The sequence below is a fragment of the Perca flavescens genome, chromosome 24 (assembly GCF_004354835.1).
Source record: "Perca flavescens isolate YP-PL-M2 chromosome 24, PFLA_1.0, whole genome shotgun sequence".
Taxonomy (NCBI): Eukaryota; Metazoa; Chordata; class Actinopteri; order Perciformes; family Percidae; genus Perca; species Perca flavescens.
In genome coordinates this window covers 9,360,413-9,384,385 of record NC_041354.1, presented here as the reverse complement: position 1 = coordinate 9,384,385, position 23,973 = coordinate 9,360,413, and the positions used below count along the sequence as shown (strand labels likewise).

Sequence of the window (23,973 nt, the reverse complement as noted above, 5' to 3'; positions counted from 1 at the left end):
ACTCCCTCTCTTGCACACTATTATCGCTAAGCATCTGCTTTAACGGCCGTGAAACTTCTTTATAAGTGTCTGAAATAATCAGTCATGGTTCAACGTGGAGCTGAATAGACAGACTTAACTAAGAAACAGCTATTTTTCACCGTCTGTCATGCTTGATGTCTTCATCAGTCCGTCCATTTGCGCTGCTTTTTAAGCATTACTTGAACACAACTTCTTGTGTGACGTTGTGATTGATTCTAATGTTGCTCACATGTTTCCCATCAGGGAATAAAGAAACTGCCAAAGTGAGGACATTTCTTTTGGGACACATTTTTTTTTTAGGTTGTTGTTGTTTTTTTTTGTTCTTTTTTACAACAGCACTTTAACACACAAAAGAGAAAGAGGTAAAAATAAGCAAAGGTTAACACATTCCATGCAGTCGGATTTTTAACACATTTATCACATCTGAAAGGGAGTGTGTGTGTTCACAGCTACATGGAGCATGCATGAATACTGAGTCTACTCTTATGTCACTTTTCATTATGTATTCCTGAAATATGTTCCGTATACTCTATGGCTGTGAATGTGTGACTCTTGCTGTGATTCTATACACTTTTGGTGTGTTTGTGGTAGGTTCAAAAAAATGAATGTGGGAATTTTCAGTCGTTCAACTTTTATCGAAACGTGTGCTGGTTTCTGCGTGGAGTGAGTAACGAAGGATAAAGAAAAGGCTGAAAAGAAGAAAAAAAAAGACCAAAACAGAGAGAACAGGGACCCAAATGTCATTTAATAAACAGGGAAAGGTGCAAAGGAGAAAGTAGCCAGTGAAAACCCAACAGAGAAACTGACAGGCATGCAGAAGGCTTCAGATTAGCTTTATTTAACAGAGGAGAAACAGGCAGGTGAGACAGAAAAGCAGGAGTACATTCCCTTAAAAAAAAGTACGGAAATTAAAAAAGAAAAGTCAACATAAAACGCTATACAAATAGACAAAACAGGACAGAGCAGATTAACAGTCTGTAGTCAATCCGGTGGACTGAAGAGAAAATGTGAAAAAATAACAGCTAATTTAAGTGAGTTAAGACTGATGTGACAGAAAGGAGGCTGTACACAGTGAAGAATTTAGTATTGCATTGAGTTTATGAGTAATATTTTAAAAAGCAAGCTAAAAGTTAATGCTGTGACAGTTAGTGGTGTTGGCGAGAAGTGAGAAGCTTTCAGCCAGATTAATATGCTTCCACACCATCGATCACTAAAAATGCACTGTATTTAGACATCAGAAATTCGGTGCAAAAGAGGATAACGTAGCATTTCTTTTCTTCATAATATCCTTGAAAATATAACATCATAGGAACTATTCCTTATTTAATATTAAACTTTACAGAGATTTTCAAGCTATTAAGTGCAATGTTTTTCCACAAATTTGAATTCAGATCATGATTATAATTGCAAATTTGGCAAAGTAGCCTGCATATACTGTAAACACACACACACACACACACACAGTGTGTATCAGAGTCCTCCAGAGAGCTGGAGGTGTTGGTGCCTGGTGAGAGCCCGGTTGTGTGCGTAGTTATGCGTGTGTGCGTCTAGGTATCTGTCTGCAGATGTGTGTGTGTTTCTGTTGGGACTGCGGGTGGGTATCCTGCAGTGTGTGGGTGGGTCCCCGTACATCTGCCCTGCCATCGCCCTGATGTTCTCGGTGTAACGGTTACTCTGAGAGGTGTGGACGGCGTCCAGCGTGCGGCTGCGTGTGTGCCTGGGGCGGCGGACGTGTGTGTTGCCCTGAGCGTCGACGAACGTGTGAACGCACGCGTTATCGGGCGACGTGCGGCCCTGCGTGTCTGCACGCGTTCGGCCATGTGTGTATCCGCGGTCGTAGCTTTCCCTGTTTAAGTTTCCCTCCGTGGGTCTGTTGAAGCTGCTCAGCGTCTGGCTGTGAGAGACTGACCCAAACTCGGACCTCGTAGCTGGTCTGTACACATCTTTTTGGGCGTACCCCCTTTCATCATCACTGTGCTCAATATCTCGTTGTGTGAGGCCAAATGTGTAACCACTACGCCTCTCCCTTTGACTATGACCATAGGTGTATCTGGTGTGCGCCTCCCCTGGCCTCTGGGTGTAACGCTGCCTGTGGCTGTGAGGCAGCGGCTCTGACGCCCGCCTCCTCAGCGTGGGGAGGAGGGAGGAGGAGCGGTGGGGCAGAGGAGGCTGCTGCTGGTGGCAGGAGTCACTCACTCGTACCTGATTGCTGGAGCCTTTATGGTTGTTCAGCTGATGCGTGGAGGACCCATTTGTAGCTGTGTTTGGTGTGGGGTTGGCAATGCTCATCTGTAGAAAAAAAAAAGAAGTACAACAATTTGGTGAAAAAACAAAACTTAGATGATATATAAAATCACCATAAACCTGCCGGTTTTATTTTGAAATGCGTTTGTTTTGGTAAAGTATCCGGCTGCACTGTGGTCTTCCTGTATGTGATTACCTACGCGCCCGGTGTGGCCGGACAGATTGGATAACATTGGGCGCCGATATAAAATGCTGCGTGTTCCACCTATAACACTTTTCAAAAAGCCAGTCTTTATTTGGATGTTTTCATTCTTGTATTACGTATTTTTATTAGATACTGCAGATAGACAGGAAAGGAGGGAGAGAGAGGGCATGACACGCAGCAAAGGGCCGCGGGTCGGATTCAAATCCGGGCCGCTGCCAAGGGTGCACATACTACCGGGCGAGCAAGAGGTCGCCCCATCATTTCTCGCTGTTTACACTGAGAAACAGAATTTCTAATCCTTACTGCGATAAGTGGGCTGATGTCTCTTTCATATTGCTGACACGCATGTAGGTCAGCTGCTTCCAGTATGTACAGCAGAGCATCTTTACAGTGGGCCTCAATGGATCATAACAACTTAATAACAGGGCCGAGAAGTGATCCTAATGTGGCTGATACGGGTCATTGATTCTGCTGTCAAAACTCTGGTAGCTACTTACTGTATGAATAATCTTTGAACGTTATCAGGCTGAGCAGAGCATTTCATAATGCATAAGCATCCCTAGATGTTTCATGTTTCACCAAATCTATCCAACCAAACTCTAAAAATTCTAACATGTTGCCCCACATCCACCAAAACTTCACAAGGAAGGAAGTGAAAAAAAACATTTAACACAAGTACGACACTAAATATGACATGTTAACATGGTATTATGATAATATTAACAAGATACTTTTTTCCCCTCTTAATTGATTTCTGCAGAACTGTAAGAAACCTGCCTTTCCAAAATCAAGCTTGAGCGCATTCATGACCTAAAAATGTCAGTTATCTGCTGCCAATGTTGTTTTTCCAAATATGAAGAGTCTGATTTTCAATCCAGCTAGGTTGAGATCTAACAAAATGTGAAAAGAAATACACTCATTTTACAGTCAGAAAACGTTGCCTGCGTGGAATACACCTCTCAAAATGCCATGATATTCCAGAAATGTTTCGAGTGGGATAACACTGTACCTGTCGGGGTGCTCGGAGCACGACCAGCTGGATGGTGCCCCTGGCGTTTCCCTCGTACGACATGGAGCGTCTCAGCGTCTCCATGGCAGCGTGGTTGGAGCGTCCGAGCAGCGACTCGCCGTTTACGGCTATCATCTGGTCATTTACGCTCAAGCGACCGTCCTGTTGGGAGACCGTCAAGTTATCAGCATTGCAATTCAGCTAACCTAATTAGCATGAGGGGAATTAGCAGTAAAACATAGAGCTGATGGTAATGGGAGGAGTATTAAACGGAGAGAGCTTTTCAGATTTCCCTTTCATTTTATCTAAACTAGTTGCAGAGGCATTTTGACGAACGTCTTATTTGCTAGTCACTTATGCTAATGTTTCATAATAAAATGATATTAAAATGCTGGGGGGGAAGAAAAAGTAAAGAGTGCAAATCTTACATAAAATAAGACACACAGGACTGGTCACCAATAAAGTTCTAAGTGAGAAGAGAAATTGGGAGAGGTGTGAAATGTGTGTGAAATGTGTGTGCGTGTGTGTGTGTGTGTGTGTGTGAGAGAGAGAGAGAGTGATAAAGAGAGAGAGCGCGCGAGAGAGAGAGACAGACAGATAGAAAGAAAGTGGAGTAGAAAATGGAAGATAGGGGGAAGGCAAGAAAATTGTAGAGTTAGCAGTCTACTGAGAGCGGGAGCGCCATGATAAATACATAGAGCAGCTAATGGAATAGCCTCTGTGGGCACTAAATCACTTCTAAGTGTTTTAAATAGCAGCCTCTCATAGAGAGGCAACACGGAATAGTGCCCTGGAGGGAGAGGGAGAGGGAGGGAGAGAGAGTGGAAGAGTGGCCAAGTGAGGGCAAGAGAGAGAGAGGGGGGGGGGGGTGTCAAATGTGAAAAGCAATGCAGAAGGCTATATTTAAAAAGAAAATAGAAAAAAGATGAGGACACTGAAGATTTGAGTGAGTGAGTGAGTGAGTGAGTGAGTGAGTGAGTGTCATGATTGGTCCATTATGGTCAGCACTGGCCTTTGACCCCATCTCATTAACAAGGCACCATCAGGACTGACCTTAAATGCAGACTGGGATGGCACCACACACACACGTTACACACACACACACACACACACGTTACACACACACACACACACACACACACACACACACACACACACACAGAGACAGACAGACAGACAGACAGACAGACACACACGTCTGCATCAAATCCAAGAAAGTCATCAAAAATGTATGTTTGTGCCAAAATCAGCGGGTGTCTGTGATATTCCCTATTACTATCTCCACTCTCCAAGTAAGCAGCGGCAGCACGCTACATGTAATTTTAATTTGTTTTCTTTAGCACACTCTTTGATACGATCGCATGACAGGATCAGGAGTAAAGTCAAAGAACATTTTTCTGATATAATTGAGGCCCCGGGCCGCGACAGCAGCCAAAACTCTTTAATGGAAATAGGTTAGATCTCTCCATGACTCTTCCTCATCTCCTCCCTTTTTTGCCTGCTGTGTGACTGTGTCTGTGTGTGTTGGTGTGTGACTCAGGGGACACCCGGGTTCCCTCCTCTGTACCGGCCTGGCACCACAAAGTCTCATCAGGCCCTTAGCTGCTTTTCATTAGCATGCATCGACATCGAGGAGGAGGCGCGCGCGAACGCGCGCACACACACACACACACACACACACACACACACACACACACATATTGTTTTCCTGCTGAGAGTCTCCACTTTTCAATTTTCTCTTTCTCCTCTTATTTCGCCTCTTTCCATCTCTCTATTGTTTGATACCGCTCATTTCTTCCCTCTTACATACCCTCCCTTCTCTCACCCTCGTACACCCGCTGTCTTCTTTCAATGGGTTTCCTCCCCTCCCTCGCTACTGGCCGTCTCTCCTCCTGCACGTCTTTCTTCCTCTTATGTGGTATCTTGTCCCAGAAACCTGTTTCGCAGCCAGCCGGAGATCTTACTAGGCCATTCTGTCGGAACGCTAACCGCATCGGCAGCTGTCAGAAAACTACTTCTGAAGGCACTTCAGGGAGCCGCCGTCTAGCAGCCCTGATCCCAGACCAGCCGTTTATCTACAACGCCACACTCGCGTCTGTGCCTGCTCGACTTGCAGTGCAGATCTGGCAGCAGCAACGAGGGGCACGAGGAGCTGTGACATGTGAGGGGGGCCAGATATGGAAGCCAAGTAGAGGAATCTCCAGAGTGCTGAAACGGGATGTCCCCCCCACCACCCCGATACACTCGCAACTTGAAGTGAGTACTGAGTGATAAAGATAAGAGTGCTGGGGTTACGAGGCCGCGACTTGGGGTCAATGGGAGTCAAAGGTCCAGGGACAGCGGGCCTCGGAGGAAGACAGGAAATGAGATGACGAGGCGGGAAGCACAAAGTGAGATGAGAGAAAACAACAGAGGAGGACATCATAAAGACGGGGAAACAGTGTGGACAAATGCAACAAGGTGGAAAAAAAAATGTAAAATAAGATCCTGCGAAGCTTCCCACACAAAGAACGCTTCTTGGTGGTTCTGGATAAAACTATAACTTAAAGAACTCCTGAACAGATAAAGTATTCTGAATACAGAAAGCAGTGTGGCACTCAAAATGTTACTGCAATGCGTCTCATTTCTCACGTTTGACGTATTTTTAAGGAACTCTTTAAAGCACCAGACTGGATCTGTGACGGTAAAAACTTAATGAGGCATTTTGGCTCTATATAGAAACCTTTATATCAAACTACAGGAATGAGACGTTTCACACATTTTCGAACATCAATCTGCAAGATTTAGTTCATATTTTATTTTGTCTCCATTTATGTGTAAAAAGTAGCCTGGATGCCAGCTGAACTTAGCCCATTTGAGGTCGGGAAGTTCAGTCTGGACTTGATCCGTTGTGGAGCAACTATGCTCCAACCAGAGTTGATTGGACCAATCCAATTGTCAGGGCGGGCTTTATACGATGATGGACAGATGATCAACAGCAACCAACGTCACCAAACAGTGCTTGGGTTGAATTTGTTTACAACAAAGATGGCTGCTGCTGGAGAATTGAGATGTGTAGATTCCGCCATTGCGTCTGTTATGGAAGATATCGACAGCGCATTCATTTAAAAAGAGCAACAGAGAACCGCGGTCAAGGCATTTGTCAATCGAAAAGATGTTTTTGCCGTCCTTCCTACGGGATTCGGCAAAAGTTTAATTTATCAGCTGGCTCAACATACGACACATACTCCGTTGCTCTGATTGGTTGTAGGTCCAGCCAACTGAGTGCAGAAGCATTTTCTTTCCTGGTTCGGTTGAAACACGCCCCATAATCACAGTCCAATGGAGCAGCATCAGACTCCTATTCAGACTCAGATTCTGACTAAAATCTGAGTAGGACGACGTCAGGCTATTTTGCCTTAAAATACCATACTATGTATACTTTAGATTGTTGGTGTTTTATTTGTGGATGTATGTTTGCCATTGCTGAAAGGAAGGATGGACAAAACCACCAAAATAAGGTAAATGTTATAATAAACCAGAGTTATCCTTTGGATCAGATGTAGTACTCGTTTAAACAGGTTGGGTTTGTGACATGTTTTGCTTTTCTTTGTTGTTTTTTCACTCCGAGGGATGCAAAAGGCCTCCAAAAAAATGGCTGCTAAAAAGGCCCTGTGGCACCTGGTGCAGACACCATATGAGGATCCTCTCTACCTTGTACGCGGCCCCTCCATTGATGATGGACTTGATGAAGATGCCCAGGTCCTCTCCGGTCTCTCTGGACTTGTTGCCCTTCAGGCTGACCCCCAGGCCGGCCGAACCCGACTCATTGAGGGGGATCTCGTACATCAGCTGCTCCCTGCCGTCTTCCAACACCAGACTGCCGACCTCTTCGTCTTTCTGAAAGACAGAAAAAAGAAAACATGAAGACTTTTACCCAAGTTCAGATTTTCCTTGAAATGCTATGTAAAACGCTGCTGTTCTAGACAGGAAAGAGCCTGTTCATAGACCTAATACCGACTTTACATATTGAGTGCGGTGTATGATCACTCACAATCGAGCTAGGAGCACCACATCTAATGCACAGGCTGATAATGCACGCTCCTACACCAAGCAGATTATACTCAACACCAAAAAGCAGACAGAAAACGAAGTGAAAAGAGAAAAGGGAAGAGAAACGGATTAAAGAGTCCGATGGAAGAGGGCTGCGGGGAGGGAGAAAAAAAAGAGAAGTAAAAGAAAGGAAAAGAGGACGAGAGGAGCAGGTGTTGTGTTCTGGAAAGAGAGATGAAGGTAGTAGTGAGAATAAGAAGAAAGCTACTGTAGAGAGGTTATTCCATTTGGAGATGAAAGGCGCAGACGGAGAGCGAGCGATTTCTAAAGGAAACATAATAACCTTTTCATACCTCCTCCTGGAGCACTGTGGGGGAGGAAGGGGGGAGGAAAGAAGCGCAGGGCCGAGGATGGAGGCGCAGAGGAGCATTTAAAAGTAATAACCTATCCCTGAGGTATACCCGCTTCTCTCATTCACACTCCCCCCCCACCTCACTCTTTACATTTCATCCTAATCGCTCAATCTTACTGTACATCTCTCCCTTCTGCGCCTCTCCTCTCAATTTCTCTTTCACCTCCCTAGTTTGTTCCATCTCTAATTTCTACAGGTCTCCTCTCTACATCTCTCACCCACCCGCCCCACTCACCCGCTGCTATTCAATGGAAAGAAAGTGCCTGTGTCGGCGGCAACAGAATACAAGATGGGGGAGATAGACAAAAGGCAACAAAGGGGAAAAAAGGGAAATGTCTGTCATTATGGGATGGCAAAAAAGGAGAGGAGGAAAGAATGCCAGGTTCAGCCACCCGGGGAAAAGAGGGCCTCAGCACCACTTTACTCCCAAGCGGATGGAATGTTAAGAGATGTGTGTGTGTATGCATGTGATCACACCTATTTCTTTTTCCTGCTCTTCTTACTCTGGCTGTGACTGTAAATAGCTCAGAGGTTCATTCAGTTCAGGAACTAAAATAAAGACAACAGACACTCAAAAACGAGAAAGCAACAAAATGAAGAAAAAAAAAAAAAAAAAAAAAAAAAAGGGTGAATTTTGTAGGAATATGCATATACATTACAGCAGCCGTACCAGCTGTCACAGCTTTAAAGATCTGACTACCCACATGAGGATTGCGGGAGCCTTACATCAGGCACCTCGCCTGCTACTGAATCAGAAATCCATGTTTACGTCTCCGCCGACAACCCGGCGCCAATGTTCAAGGATGTGGGAGTCAAACATGTCCCCCGGTATCATTTTGTGAAATTCATGACTGTAGGGGCTCGCTCTCAACCTCACGGTGATCCTCCAGCCCTCAAATGCGGTCTCCCTTCTGTCAGCACTACTCTGTGCTGCTTCATCTAGGTGCTTAATTAAAACAGCAGCCTGTGAAAGCCTTTCGGCCGGGAGGGATGCTCAGTTCCAAAGTGTGAGTCGGAAGCTCACAAGTCAGCAAAGGCACAGGAGCTGAACCTGGATCGTTGATGGTTGCCTGTGTCAGAGTGAAGAACGCTACTGTACAGTAACACACTGATCCGAGTCCCTGCTCTCACTTTGGATTTAAAAGAGATGACAGCTCGGTGCCTATTCATTAGAGCCCGACAGATACTACGTTACGGGGCGACATCGTTTGTCAGTACCTTACAAAACACCTTTACAGAGATGATTCAAAGGAAGTTTGATTAAGTAGACCTTTGTCATCGTCAAGCCTAAAGAAACGACGCAAAAGTGGTAATTCACTGGGCCGCTAGAGGGCGCTGGTCATGTAAAATAGTTTTAGGTTCCAACGAACAACCAATGCGGTCATTTTCCACCTGAGGATAGTCTCCAATGATGACACTTGCAGTAAAAATCAATCAACCTCACATTTTTTTGAATTGTAAATAATTCTGTATATAAACTATACAATAATTAATGTATAAAATATCTATGGGGAGGCCCTACTATCCCTACTGTATCTCTCTCTCTCCCCCTAATTCCTGTCATCCATCCATCTACAGTCACACTTTCCCCAAAACACCTATTAAATTTGAATTCAGAAAAATCAAAAGATCCCCTCCAGAATACTTATTGAATAATAATGTGTGCCTGATATGGGTTTTCCCACAAGTTCAATTACCTGGGCACAGATTCTTAAATTGATATGTAGTCACCCTCATTTAAAAATCCAGAATCTCTGAATATGCAAATAGGTTTCAAGTTTCACACTCGTGCAAGTCTTATAGAAGACCTGTGGCTCTCCTGATAATCACTGTATTCAGTTCCTCGATGCGATGATAACAAGTTAAAGCAAGCACAACCAGTCCGTCAAAAGTCCTGGAATCTATTTTCTATTTCAGTACAACACAAGACTTTCAGTCGGGGCTTATTTTTATCAACAAGGCGTCTACTCAAAACCTTAAAAAGGAATTACAAAGACAATCCGCTACTTCCTGCGGGAGAGACACTTGAGAAGACTCAGAAGGCAACCTGGGAGGTTTTAAATACCTCTGTGATCTAGCTGCCATAACACACAGGGTGAAGGTGGCCAGATCAGAGCACAGCAGGCTCTGCAAAGAAACCAAGATATTGAAAAAGTTATGAAAATGTGAAGTCACATAAACTAAACAGGTTTATTTTTTGTATCCCACTTAAATCTATTTATACAACCAAGTGGATCTCAGTGGTGGTCCAAATGCACTCTCACACACTCCAATATCCCCTCTAATGCCCTTTACTTGGGGGCAGATTGGCTCCCCAGGGTGGCTGAGACCCCTCGGCTCCGCTCTGCGACCCCCCCTCTCTCTCTCTTTCCTCCACTGTTAGCCCTGAGCAATGGCTCTTTAACAAGCTTTTAGCCAGGAGAGAGACCACCCTCTTCAGCACCCAAATGAGGAGACAAAAGGGAGCTTTTTTCTTACCCCTGGGTGGGAGGCGAGGGAGGGGTGGGGGGTGGTGATAAACAGCGATTACACACAGAGCCTTTTGTCGCTGAGGATTCCTAAATGGGGGGTTTCCAAGCGGTGGGATTAGCGGTGAGAGCGACATTCAATTAAGATGAGATCTCGCCGCGCTCGACGGCAACGACGGAGCTCCCAATTAATCGCCTTAATGTCTGCTTCTCCTTCGCTTTACACCTTTAGCTCACAACAAAGAGAAAGGAAAGTAAAATGACTGATTGAGGGATAATTTGGGTGTGTTGGAGACGGGGGGATGGGATAATGAAAAGAGTAAAAGAAGAGCTTCAGCTCTAAGACAGAAAGAGAAAAAAAAAAAGGTAGAAAGGGATAGACGACAGGGAGGACAAGCTGCCCGACGACCCCTTCTTCCCGTGAACTGGCCTAGGCTTGCCGGCAACTGAGGGTCGACCATGTGCAGAGTGACCCCTCCATCCTGTCCTTGGCAAACTCACAATTCTGCTACATACACACTTTTACTCGCACAAACGCAAACATACTGTATGGCGCGCCCGACAAATACCCCCTGGAAATTCTCTCTAATCTCCGCCCCTGAAAGAAAACGAGGCCCCGTGATATAATGAGAGCGCCGAGTGTCGGAGGCGCAGAAATGCTGACGGGACCGAAACTGTGATTAGAAGTTATCACTTTTTAATTACTTGGAGGGTGCGTGAGAGTACAGGAGACGGGGTAGAAAAGCGCCGTCCTTTTGTATGCTAATGAAGAGGCTAATTCGCACGGCTTTACTGTTATTCTTTTGACTGAAAGATACCAGTGTTCCTTCCGGCGCTGCCGAGAGCTTTCACAGAACCCCACGCTCCTCATGAAACGTCAATACCCTTTCTATTGAAACTAATCAATCAGCAGTTCCCGCCAGTTCCTTTAAGAGTCTACTTTGCTTGTACAAGGGAGATGAAAACGACTGTATGAATGCTGGAGTGGGGAATATAAATCTTGTAGGTTGGCAGCAGGATGGTGCAGTGGGGACAAAAAGCAGCCTTTTAAGCAGATGACCCCGCTTCAAAACGCTGTGTCAGCAAAACGTGTCAGCAAGCGTTTGTTCTGCTGAAGTGTCCTTCGGCAAAACACTGACCCTCCTGACCAGCTCCAGGGTTGCTGCCGTTTAGCCGAGCTGACCTCTAATCTCCCTGCATCCCACAAACCAGTATTAGCATTACTGAGTGTATTTCTACTGATATCAGTGCATGTACATGTAGCCTCAGTGGAGACTTCATCCCCTCCAGCACTTATTTTTAGCCACGCTAGCGACAGAACTCAGGGGATGGCCAGGTTGGCCGGCTGGTCGCTACACTACTTTGGTCCCGACTGAAATATGCAGACCAATTTTGGATGCATTGCCAAGTTTCGGTGCACACGTTCATGTCCCCCTTAGGATGAACTGCAATGACTTTGGTTCTGACTTTTCATAATCATCTTGGTAAAGCGGTCGCCCCTCAACGACAAGATTGGACGGTTCGATCCCAGGCTCCTTTTCGTCCAAGTGTCCCTGAGCAAGACACTGAACCTCCAAGACCTCCCCGGATGCTGTATGTATAGCTGCTCACTGCTCGTCATACTTAGGATGGGTTAAATGCTTAATTTGAATTTCACTACATTGTACTGGGAGTACGTGACGAAATAGGATTAAAGTTTTTTCGTTTTCAGGTCAAAAACTAATGACATTCCCCCATCAGCCGCAGCTGCACTCTGGGTTTAGTGCTAATCAGCAAATGCAATGCAGGCTGACACACTAAATGGTGACCATGGTAAACATTATACCTGACAAACATCAGCATGTTATTTGGACATTGTAATAGTCAGCATATTGCCGTGCACTGCTACAGTATGACTCAGCAGCACAGACTCGCTTGTTTGTTTTGGTTTTTCTTTCAAACCTTTAAGTGAGGGATCTTATAATAACCTGTGGAGCTGTTCTGCTTCTTTCAATTACAACCTAATTAAGAAAAAAAGAACAAGTGGATTTTTAACCTGACCTGTTTAATAGTGGGTGTCTGCAAAAGCCCTGTTTGCATGCAACTGGTAAATAATGACATGTCTCCCTTACAAACTGCCATGATTAGAGGCATAATTGTAAGGGTAAAGAGATATAAGATGCTGTAGCCGGCAGAGGTAACAGCACTGAGAGAGAGCAGGCTCAGTAGCGGGACCACAGGCGAATTCTTTAAAGTGCAAATGTGTCTGCATTTTACAGATAGGCTACTACTCAGCTGTGAAAGCTGACTTCCTTGGACTTATTTATTTTGGGTGCCAGTTTCAGGTTTGGTCAGACGGTTGGATTTATTAATTTGGATACTGCTCTGTACTGCTGTGACTGACACTTTCCCTGAAGTCTTTGTCATGTCCATGCTAGTCTATCTATATCCTCGACGTTCCACTTCCGGGATTGCTCCGTTGCAGACAGAAATTCCGCCGGATTGCCCTCATTTAGGCCGGACAACCGTTGCCTTGGGCTTCCTTTGTGTTGGCACTTTAAACTCCGGTGGATTTCTGAGGACTATGGTTAACTGCTCCTCAGATCTCTGCAGGGTAAATCCAGACAGCTAGCTAGACTATCTGTCCAATCTGAGTTTTCTGTTGCACGACTAAAACATCTTTTGAACATGCACATGTTCCACCAAAATAAGATCCTTCCCGAGGCTATTTTGCGGCATCACCGCGGCTTGTCCCGGTGCTTAAAACCACACAAGACGATTGTGATTGGTTTAAAGAAATGCCAGTAAACCAGAGCATGTTTTTCTCCCATCCCGGAATGCTGTGTGGACTAGCCAGACCCTCCTCCGCAGCGCCGCGGTGGGAAGTGAAACTGTGTCCATGCCCACATGTATATTAAAACTCTTGACCAAGAAATCAGGTTTATCCAGTTGAAATAGAGCTGGGGTAACCAGGTAACCTGTTTACGAGGTCATGGTTAAATACATGCATGTAAACACACTTGTTTGTACTTTTTACACTAGATCTGTATCACCTGCAGGCACATTCGGAAAATTAAGTGAATTCCAAATCCCTGATCATATCATAACGATGTGTAATAAATGCTCCTAGATATCTAATCACATACTTTGTTTTAAAAATTTAAATAATGTGAATGCCTTCCATTGGAAAAAGATTTCCTGTTGAAGACCAAATTAAACCTTGAGATATGCAATAAGCTGATATTGGAGATTCATTATCTGTAGCAGCAACAGCGAGGTTAGTCGAAGAAAACTCCTATAATGAACTGCTGATTTGTTTTTCTTTTTTTTTACAAATATGAAAGTATGACGTAGTAATGTGGATGCTCAAAGGCACTTTTTACAAGATATCACAGCCTTTAAAACAATGATAAATATTCACCCACACTTAGCCAGCCACGCAGACAGACACCTACGCACCAGTGTTTTCGTACAACTGGAGAAGCAGATGGCCGCGTCAACTCAATACGTCTCCATCATCATTGCATCTTTTGTGCGACCAAACTGCCGCGAGGCGCTCCTTGCTAGCGCTCCACGTAAACATGCACTACTTTTATTTACTACTTGAGGAGTCGAGCAATTAAAACCTGCAGGGGAGGAGAAAGAGGGAGGAAAACAATTCTTCCTTGTTTGGTATTTTGCAGTAGGGTGTAGATTTTGGAAAGGTGGGGATTTGTTTTCTTTTCAGTTGTGAAGCATTTTTCCTTTGTTGGGTTTGCTTGTTGTCAAGTGCTGTATGTGCTTGTGTTTGCATGTGCTCTTTGGCTACATTTAATGACAAACTGTTACTCCGTGGTAGTTTCTGCATCTGTGTATTTATGCAATCCTTTGCTTTTTGAGGGTCTGCACATCTAAATTCAATGACGCAGAACCTCTAGAGTGCCTGTGTGTGGTGTTGTGTGTCTGTAAATGTGTGTGTGTGTGTGTGTGTGTGTGTGTGTGTTGGCGTGCGTGCGTGCGTGCGTATGGGACATCAAACTGTCTTTGAGGTGGAGGACTGTGCTGGAGATAAGGGCCAGATCTCACGGGGCACCCACAACTTCAACAGCCGCGACAGAGACAGGAGTGAAGGCTCTCTCTCATTCTGCCCCCCCCCCCCCAAACCCCACCTCTTAAAGTCTCTAATGCCCAAATACAAGCAAGTGTTAGATGAAGACTGTATAGGCTCTTCAAAGTGCACTTGTTATGCCAAGACTGCTGGGCCATTAATGAGGGCAAACTATTTTCGGAAGCAGTAACTTGGCTGTTTAAAGATTGTGTTTGTCTATGCATGTGTGTGTGCATGTGTGTGTGAGAGAGAGAGAGAGAGAGAGAGAGAGAGAGAGAGAGAGAGAGAGAGAGAGAGAGAGAGAGAGAGAGCACTTGTGTTCAAGTTTTTATCAAGGACTAGGTGTTAAGGGTGTGTGTGTGTGTGTGTGTGTGTGTGTGTGTGTGTGTGTGTGTGTGTGTGTGTGTGCATGCAGCCCCTCTAGGTGTGAATATGCATCAGTCACTACAAAGCCCTGCGCGTCTTTTTTAGAGCTCTTTGAAGTAACGGAAAGGGAATAATCAGAATAACCACCGAGGACGGAGGGGAGAGAATAGAAGTGCACGGGCAAAAACATCATTTGCAGAGAGCGGCTGACTTTCAAGGGGCCCCACCTGTCTGTGTGTATTTGTATTTGTTTAAAAGTGTGTGTTTATTGATGAAACGCCCCCGGTGACAGTCAAACTGTGTCAGTTTCATAGCCCCGGCGCTGACCTCTGGCCCCCGTCAGCCGCCGCAGGTAAACGGTCACTTAACACCCGCGTCGTGTCGGTATGCGCGGACACGCTCGCGCGTTTCCTGGCTTGTGTGTGTGACTTCCTCTGGCACCGCTGTGTCAACAAACCATAGTGGGACAGGAAGGCCAGAGCGTGCTCTTGGTGGGTTTGTGTGTGTGTGTGTGTCCGTGTGCGGGGTTTATCGGCAAAGGGGGCATCAACATAAAAGGAGGTTAGCTCCCTTGAGAGAGAAAAAGGAAAACAAATGACACAATGTCAAGGAAAAGATGAAGAGGAGGAGACAGAAAAAGAGCGCAGCAGTGAAGAGCACCAGGAAAGACAACCGGTCCGCAGAAATGACTGAGAAGAGAGCGAGGGGAACACAGTGCGACGGTTCAGCGAGGACATGGATGCTGGGTGCGTTCACACTCACCAGTTCCCGAGGCAGGAAGATGTCCTCCTGCCGTGCCACAACCACGCACACACTCTCTCCCTGCCTGGTGCTGCGCAGCATGGCAACGAGTTCCTCCTGGCTACGGCCTGTCATATCTACTCCGTTCACCTACACACACACACACACACACACACACACACACACACACACACACACACACACACAAAGAGAAGACACACACACACACAGTATATTAAAGCAAAATGTATTATCCACTGGCAGTTGATTTCTGGATAAGGTCATCCTAAAACGTGGACATTTCCTCAGAAAAGTGCAAATACTCCCTTTGGCCAGCAGGGGCGCCACCGAGCTGAGTTGCGGGCCACTAATGATGACGTTCCAGCTGTTGCTAACGGAGGCTGTTGCTGCGACGGCTGGTTTTCTGCTCTGTGGAAGATCAACAGGCGGAGGTTTGTCTTACCTCCAGGACGCGGTCTCCAGGCTGCAGGCGGCCGTCTCTGATTGCTGCGCCGCGCGGCAGGATGTTCTTCACCAGGATTGGCCCTGGCCCGTGGACCGAGGAGTCCCGGGTTACCACGGTGAAGCCCAGACCCTCTGCGCCTGCGGGAACAAAGCAGCCGGCGTCACGAACGTTGTGCATTAAAAGACATCAATCAGGCGAGACTTCAATTTATGACATATGACTTTAATTATCCCTCTTGTCCCCCTGCTCTGTCACTTTTCTACTTCTCCACTCGCCAGAGTTTTCCCTCTCTCTTCCTAGTCTGTCCTGCCTGAACCCAGTCTGAGGTTTAAGCATCTTCCTCCACATATTGACAACTGTTTCAGTGCCTGTTTTCCTCCGGGGGTTTGTTGCCTGGCTCAGCCTCTGAGCCGCCAGGAGAAGGCTTCTCTCCTAGCCGGATTAGACAGACTCTGCCTTTAATTTCACGTGTGAGCAGGCTGAACGGTGGCTGATGAAGGGAGGTAGAGGGAGAAGCTGGAAGGAAGGTGGGGGCGAAGCGAGGCAGGAGAGAGAGACTGAGAGAGAGAGAGAGAGAGAGAGAGAGAGAGAGAGAGAGAGAGAGAGAACCTGAGAGATATTATTCCCTTCTCTAGCTTCTCTCCCTGAGGATGCAACGTGATTTCCACAAAGATTTTCCTTGTGGGTGTGAGCCCACGTTTATCTGTGTGTATACATTTGTGTGTGTGTGTGTGTTTCTAAGGCCACACACACACACACACACACACACACACACGAGCCATCAACCCCAAGAGCCTCCACCCTCTCCCTTTTTCACGGCCTTGCAAGCCCCAAGCCATGAGTGAAATGTGCCACGCTCTGTGTGTGTGTGTGTGTGTGTGTGTGTGTGTGTGTGTGTGTGTGTGTGTGTGTGTGTGTGTGTGTGTGTGTGTGTGTGTGTGTGTGTGTGTGTGTGCGCGCGCAGGGAAAGCAAAGCCGGCGTGGCATACTAAAGGCAGTGAGCGATGCTATCTGGTCTCCAAGCTAAGCCTCTGCCTGCCCTACATTAGCGCACCTAAACCTCACCGCCTGTCAATCACGGAGAGAAAGAGCCTGTTGCCTAGGGAGAGGGTGTTAGAAACCCCATAATATGTCCTGCTCCTCTGATCTTGCATCAGGTGAAAGGGATAGAACGAGACAGGGTTGGATGGAAAAGGAGAAGAAAATGGGAAGGAAAAAAGGTGCTGGGAAGAGAAAGAAACCAACAATAAAACAGCCTCACGGCTGTGTAAGGCTTTGAGCTGGAGCTGGAGAGTGTGGAGCCCAATTTCTTTTATCCTTTCATCTGGATATCTTCTTGCCTTTCTCTGGGTACCTGTAGCAAGTGTGTGCATGCAGCCCAATTACAGATATCCTTTCAATGCCCCGTAACACTACAGGTTGCAAGAACAGAGCCTATTCACAGTCGTACAAACCTATTCCAGTGCTATCAACACATCAGCACTGATGTGTTTTAGAGGGATAACAGATAAGGCGGCTGGGAAAACTAAACAGTATGTATGCAAGATAAAAAAAATAAATATCTTTACGATTGGAAGTTACGGACTAAACTGATTTCAGTGGTCCGGAGTTTTATATGGCACTATTTCTTTATCTGAATAAACATTAACATCCAGGACTTCCAAATCAGCTTCACATCAGAAAAACACACCTGGAAGATAATAACTAGAAATAAGCATGAATGTCCTTAAAACGACCCTGCATTATCTTCTTGACAACAGTCGTTAGCGAGGGAGTGGAGAACAACAGAGGAACAAGAGAAAGCGAAAGTTACGAATAATGTACAAAACTTATCTTCTCTTACACTAGGATTATTGTTTTGTTGTTACTTTTGTTGTTAATTCTCCAACGTTCAGCCCTAACAATCGTTCACCGGTGACAGAAAACAAACAATGAATTTCATAGTGCACGTTCATACATTTAGAGGGACTAACCAGGGACTGAATAATCAAATTAAAATGAATGTCCACACCCACAGCTTGTAATGCAGTCGTCCCGTTAAGGAGTAGTCATGACGAGTTTAAGAGAAAATGAAATGGTAACCGACTGCACATTTACCTTTCTTCAGGTCAATTTTGATCTTCTTGCCGCCCTTTTTGCCAGAAAGGCTGGCCATGCCAGGAGCAGAGCTTTTACTGGCCAGGGGGCTCTGGCTTCGGGGCCTGGGTGTTGGGGAGGAGCTCGCAGCCCTGGCTGAAGGTGTGGGAGGGACTCTCTCCGGGGAGCCGCGCCCGCGCTGAAGCTCCGCTGGCGATGGGTTTACCGCAGCTGGCTCTGGGGTCTTGGCACGCGTGTCCGGTTGCCTTACTTCTAGTTTGGTGTTCAGTTTGGTATCTTTTGGGGGGTCTGGTTGGGAGTTGATTTTAGCGAGGGTCACCATCGGACTCTTTGCTTTTGCAGAAGAGTCTTTGCTGTCGCTGGTGAAAAGCTGACCTATCAGGCTCTTCTCGTAGCGCTGCTTGTTGGCCTGGGGAAGGACGTCTAGACGCACCGAGGCCGTGGTCATGGCCTGGCGGAACACTTCCTGTGACCTAGGAAAAGAAAAGGAAAATTGAGCAATATTGACATTTTTGTTATTTGATGTCATAGTGAAATCGCAGATGAGGACATCTGACTGAGCTGTGTTCAGTCAAATTATAAGATGACCACTGAGCCAATCTGCCTTGTGGAACACTACGAAACTGTAAAACAGCAAAAGCAGTCAAGCAGAACACAGAAGAAGAACACAAGACAATTGGAAATCCGAAAACGAGGAGGGTGAATGAGGCTTGTGCATCGTTAATGGAGCTGTATTTCATTTTGGATCCAGCGATGAAGTGACTCTTCCAGCTGGTTTGGGACACTGTGGCCCCCGTCAGATGGAGAAGACCCCGACAGCAGGCTCCTATCGCATTTTTAATAGACCACTATCAGCACAACATTCACACATCACAGACAACACAGTGGGATGCAGTTAAATGGACCTATTCAGCTCCACCACAGATTGGACGGCTAAAATAGGGAAAGAATGGGGACGGGAGGTTGTAGGTGCCGGAAAGAGGAAGATAATAGGGGAAAGAAAGAGAAACGTACACATGCAATCTTTTGTGAGAGCAGATGTGGTGGTGAGATAGGAAAGGCAGAGAATGAGAAGGATTTGTCTTTGGCTGATAAAAGGGAGCAAACTGAGTGGTGGGTGAGGTATCTCGCTACAATGGCGGCAGTGCGCACACACACACAAACAGAAGATGTTACTTTTGTGCTTTTTGGGGGCTTTTTTTTAGCTCCTAATCATACATGTAGAAATGCACACACACACACACACACACACACACACACACACACACACACACACACACACACACACACACACACACACACACACACACACACACACACACACACACACACACACACACACACACACACACACACACACACGTTACTTTTGTGCTTTTTGGGGGCTTTTTTGGTTGGTTAGGATAGCTAGTTCCCTTTTGGCTCAAGGTAGGCAAGATCTGGATTGCTAGAGCCCTTGGGCTAACACATCTTTTTATCACAACTCATCCTTTGGTTAGTAACAAATGATTAAGATTAATGTACAAAAGTACAGTCAGGTAGCAGGCTTCACATTTGTAGCTGCCATTGGCCGGCATTGCTCCGGGGTAACTTGATAAAATGCTAAAATTAGATTTTAGTGTCGGTGGTGACATCCCAGCATACTTACTCCGCAAAGGTCTTGTCATGGAGCGGCGTGCCGTTGATTTTTACGATACACTCATTCTGCTCGAAGATATTCTCTCTCTTGGAGCGGCTGTTTTCCTCGATGCCTTTAATGTGCAGGCCCAGGGTCCTTGCGACACACACACACACACACAGCGTAGAGTGAACATAAATCCACAGAGGCAAACAAATATACGATTGCACGCCAAAGCGTATGCATTTCTATGAGTCAACATTGCCATCTGCATTTCCTTATGAATGTTTGATTGATTACAGGAGGATGTGGTGGGAGAAGAGAGTGTATTTGCACAATATGGGTGCATCCATATGTGTGTGTGTGTGTGTGTGTGTGTGTGTGTGTGTGTGTGTGTGTGTGTGTGTGTGTGTGTGTGTGTGTGTTTACCGTCCACTGAGAGAGGAGCAGTAGGGGATCACATGGATACCCAGGGGTCCCCAGTCGCCTGGAAACTCCACTGGCCTCGTCAGGGTGCTGTCAACAAAACACACACACACACTCGCCGTCAAATAAACACATGTTGAAAGATATTGAAAGTTAGGATGTACGTAATGTATTGCATGCAATCATAAAAACACTGATGCAGTCATGCACAGCTGCACGCACGCTCCAAACCTTTCTATGTGCAAGCTCTTCAAAATAAATTTGCATTTTGCTCCGGGCTACACAGATAGGAACCCAAATTACCTTACAGGTAGTTCTGCCAAACATCAGAAAAACATGTCTGCCTCTGTGTGTGTGTGTGTGTGTGTGTGTGTGTGTGTGTGTGTGTGTGTGTGTGTGTGTGTGTGTGTGTGTGTGTGTGTGTGTGTGTGTGTGGGTAGGGTAGGTGGGTGCTTGTGACGCAGGTGGCTGCTTCAGTCTTTATCTACCTGCTTCTCAACCACCCAATCTAGTCTAGTGGACAAAGGAATAGAGCAGGAGATAAAAGAGAAAGGCAGATAGAGGAGCCGATAGAGATGAAACAGAATTAGTGTCTCTAATAATCTCTGCAGAGCCCTGAAATGTGGCTTTTATAAGCACATAAATAAGGACAATGCTACTAAAGATAAAGAGGAAGAGGGCTGCTTTTGATACCAGATGGCTAAGAGAGGGGACCTGCATGATTGGAAGCATGGTAGAGGAAGATCACAGGAGATAAAGGAAAAGAATTCTCTCTTTTTTTTTTCTTGATTTCTTTAAATAGTGGAATAATGTTCTTAGAGTCATATTTGCAGTTTTTAGCATCCAAAAATGTAAATCTCAAACGTGTACTCTAGCATAATTTTTGTCCAACGCAAATTCTAAGTCAGCCTCATCGTTATTTCCTCTGTGTATACAGTCCTGCGACATTTTTACTTAGAGAACAATAATGATTCACAAATCTAAAATGATGACGGGTTTTTTGGAAGATTTTATGCACACGGCTATTTAGCTCACCATTACTGATATGTTTGGAAAGAAGATGTAGGAATGGTTAAACATTGATTGAATGGTTCTAATCTGCATTAACAACAAGCTTTGCAATTATTTCTCATTATTTCTATCTGAAGCAGGTTGGCTAGGAATTGTCTCTGTGTTGAAGTGTCCTTGAGCAAGACACTGAAACCCATATTGCTCCTGAGGGAAAATTGAAAGTCGTTATGGTCCAAAGCTATCATCTAAATGTAATATAATGTCCATCTTATGAGCAATAAGAGCTTGAGTTAAATGAAGTGAAAGAAGTATGAAAATGTTTCAAAGGAAAATCAAAGGTCATTTTTTGATTGCACAGTAGAAAGCAGTAAAAACATGTCTGCCTCATTTTGCCCTTGATGAAAAATACCCAAAGATCATTACTTGACGACACATGAATGCACTAAGTTGTTGTTGCATTGTTGTAGCTGAGCAGAACCTGTGCGTTGCAGTATGCTTCGCATCAGAACCAGACACATCGTCGAGGGAAAATGTCCTATGTCCTCGCATTTTCAGACCTCATCTACTGTAAGACTACTGTAAGACATTCTCGGCATTGTCATCCACTTTTCTTCTTCGGCCTCTGAACGACGTGTGAGAAGGTAATGAAGAACGGTCCAAAAGGAGTCAGAGAACATGAAGGTATTGTTTCCCCTAAAGTTTCCCGCATAGCTTTCACAAAGCTACAATGCAACAACAAAAAAAGGAGTAATGACGTGTCTGTTGCGAGTAAAAAAAAAAAAATAATAATAAAAAAGTATGAGAAGAAAAGTAGTGAAGTTCAAGGTGTATGTGCTTCTGACACATGCACAAGCGCAAGGACTTGCTGGGATCATTATAACACACTCCTCTGTCACTGTCACCCCGCGCTCGGTAACCTCTGCCACAGTCACACACGTACTGTACGCACACATCCACATCCAATTTGCATTCTTATTGCTACATCTATTGCATGCTCACAAACACCATCAGTCACATTCCTCTAAATTGAATTCACAGATACACACATGCATAGAATTTACATCTATTAGAGAACACAGTTACATCTAAATTACACATGTGCACAAGCCATGAATTCCACACACTCACACTTGCTGTTTGAGTTTACTTTCAGTGATGGTTAACAATCAGACCAGGAACACACACACACACACACACGCACACACAGTTTCAGCCCATTTACATTCATAAAAAACAAACAGCGGCACAAACAAGCTCATCAGAGGCAGCCATAGCTTGTTAGTGCCGCACTCTAATATGCAGAATAGCTCCGCTCACCCATTTTACCATCCCGCTGACACAAACACAGTCATTCCACCGGGGGGAGAAAGAGAGAGTGGCGAGGGACAGTGGGCCGGATGAAAAGAACAACGAGGAGTGAGACAGATGGAGCTCCCACTCTGGGTTGACTTCCTCTACATCAACGGAGGCCGAGTGCCTAACAAACCGGCCGGGACTCGCCGAGAATATGTGCCCTCGCTCGCTCACCGTGGCTTCTTCACCCGCCAACCATCTGTTACCGTGGCAAAGTAGCTGTAAGAGCAGCGCCTCCATTGTATCACAGTGCTGTCAAGACACCGATGCACTGTAAAATGCAGAAAAATCACCATCTGTCACTGCAGCCAAGTCTTCTCCAGAGTTATTTTCAAAAGAACATTGTTTTGAATCGGGAAATCGCTTGGCTGCAGACGATGCTGCGAAATGATCTTTTACTTTCGTCACGGGCTGGCTTGGGCGAGATGGGGTGAAGGCTTGTGATGGAGGGGTTCATCGTCGCCATACTGTAGTTATTGCGTGAGTGACAGCCTGGAGACATGAAGATAAAACTCCCACCGTGCCAGGGGTCGGTCGGTCAGACAAGACAAGCAAGTTGAAGACTTCAAAGGGGGGGGGTTATGATTACAACAGTATCATAACTAGAGGTGTTGAAATTAATCAAATAATCGACATGGATGATGCTGCATCGATAATCGGCAGGCTCATAATCAATTATTTCTGTTTAAAATGTAATGTAGGCCTAACAACATTTCTGTTTACACATTCGGTTAGTCAGTGCTGTAGTTTTATGTATCCAATTGATTTAGTATTTGAGCACTGAAGAATGTTTTGTTTTTGAAGCTTGAAAAGCTATGGATTAAATATCCTACACGGCTTTAATAGAAACATGTATTTGACACATCGTGATGCATCGAGATATCGAATCGTGAAACATGATAATCGTAATCGAATCGGGAGATCAGATTCACACCTCTAAATCATAACCTATAATTAAGACGAATATTATCGCAATAAGGAATTCTTTACAGCCCCTTCCCCTACTTCAGGAGAGTGGGACATAGGAACTACACTTGATGTTTGTTATGCAAATGCTGCTGGGGTCGCCCACAACATTACACTCAGGGAGGGGCTACAACCAAACACTATATCTCATTTTGTTCACAATGAATATAATTAGTAATGAAGACTGACAGTGAGATATATACGAATTGGTTCACGTGTCAGCCTCACTCAAACAGTGGGCGGAACGCCGGCGTCCCAGTGGGACTGACAGAGTTTGATTAACCAAAAGAAAAAGCGACATATTCATCAATAAGAAAGATCTTTAGGTGCAGCGGCCCTACTACTTAACATGTTAATGTCCCTAACCTCGCCTCATCTAGTCCAAAAACAGAACTGCTTTAAACAGGATTTTGGGATTGTATTTTACACCTTTCAGAAACCCTTTTAAACACTTTTTTTGATCCTGTTGTTT

General features: G+C 45.3%; 1 protein-coding gene across 1 annotated transcript in view; it reads right to left on the bottom strand.

Moving 5' to 3' along the window:
* pard3ba (par-3 family cell polarity regulator beta a) overlaps nucleotides 1-23,973 on the bottom strand; it is a 145,307-nt gene that overhangs the window by 80,337 nt on the left and 40,997 nt on the right. The window contains exons 6-13 of the mRNA XM_028571803.1: nucleotides 20,175-20,261; nucleotides 19,776-19,901; nucleotides 18,128-18,600; nucleotides 16,028-16,167; nucleotides 15,586-15,714; nucleotides 7,173-7,358; nucleotides 3,480-3,641; nucleotides 2,224-2,310 (exon numbers count right to left, since the gene is read on the bottom strand). Coding sequence (XP_028427604.1) covers nucleotides 2,224-2,310; nucleotides 3,480-3,641; nucleotides 7,173-7,358; nucleotides 15,586-15,714; nucleotides 16,028-16,167; nucleotides 18,128-18,600; nucleotides 19,776-19,901; nucleotides 20,175-20,261 — 1,390 coding nt within the window. The remainder of the gene's footprint in view (nucleotides 1-2,223; nucleotides 2,311-3,479; nucleotides 3,642-7,172; nucleotides 7,359-15,585; nucleotides 15,715-16,027; nucleotides 16,168-18,127; nucleotides 18,601-19,775; nucleotides 19,902-20,174; nucleotides 20,262-23,973) is intronic.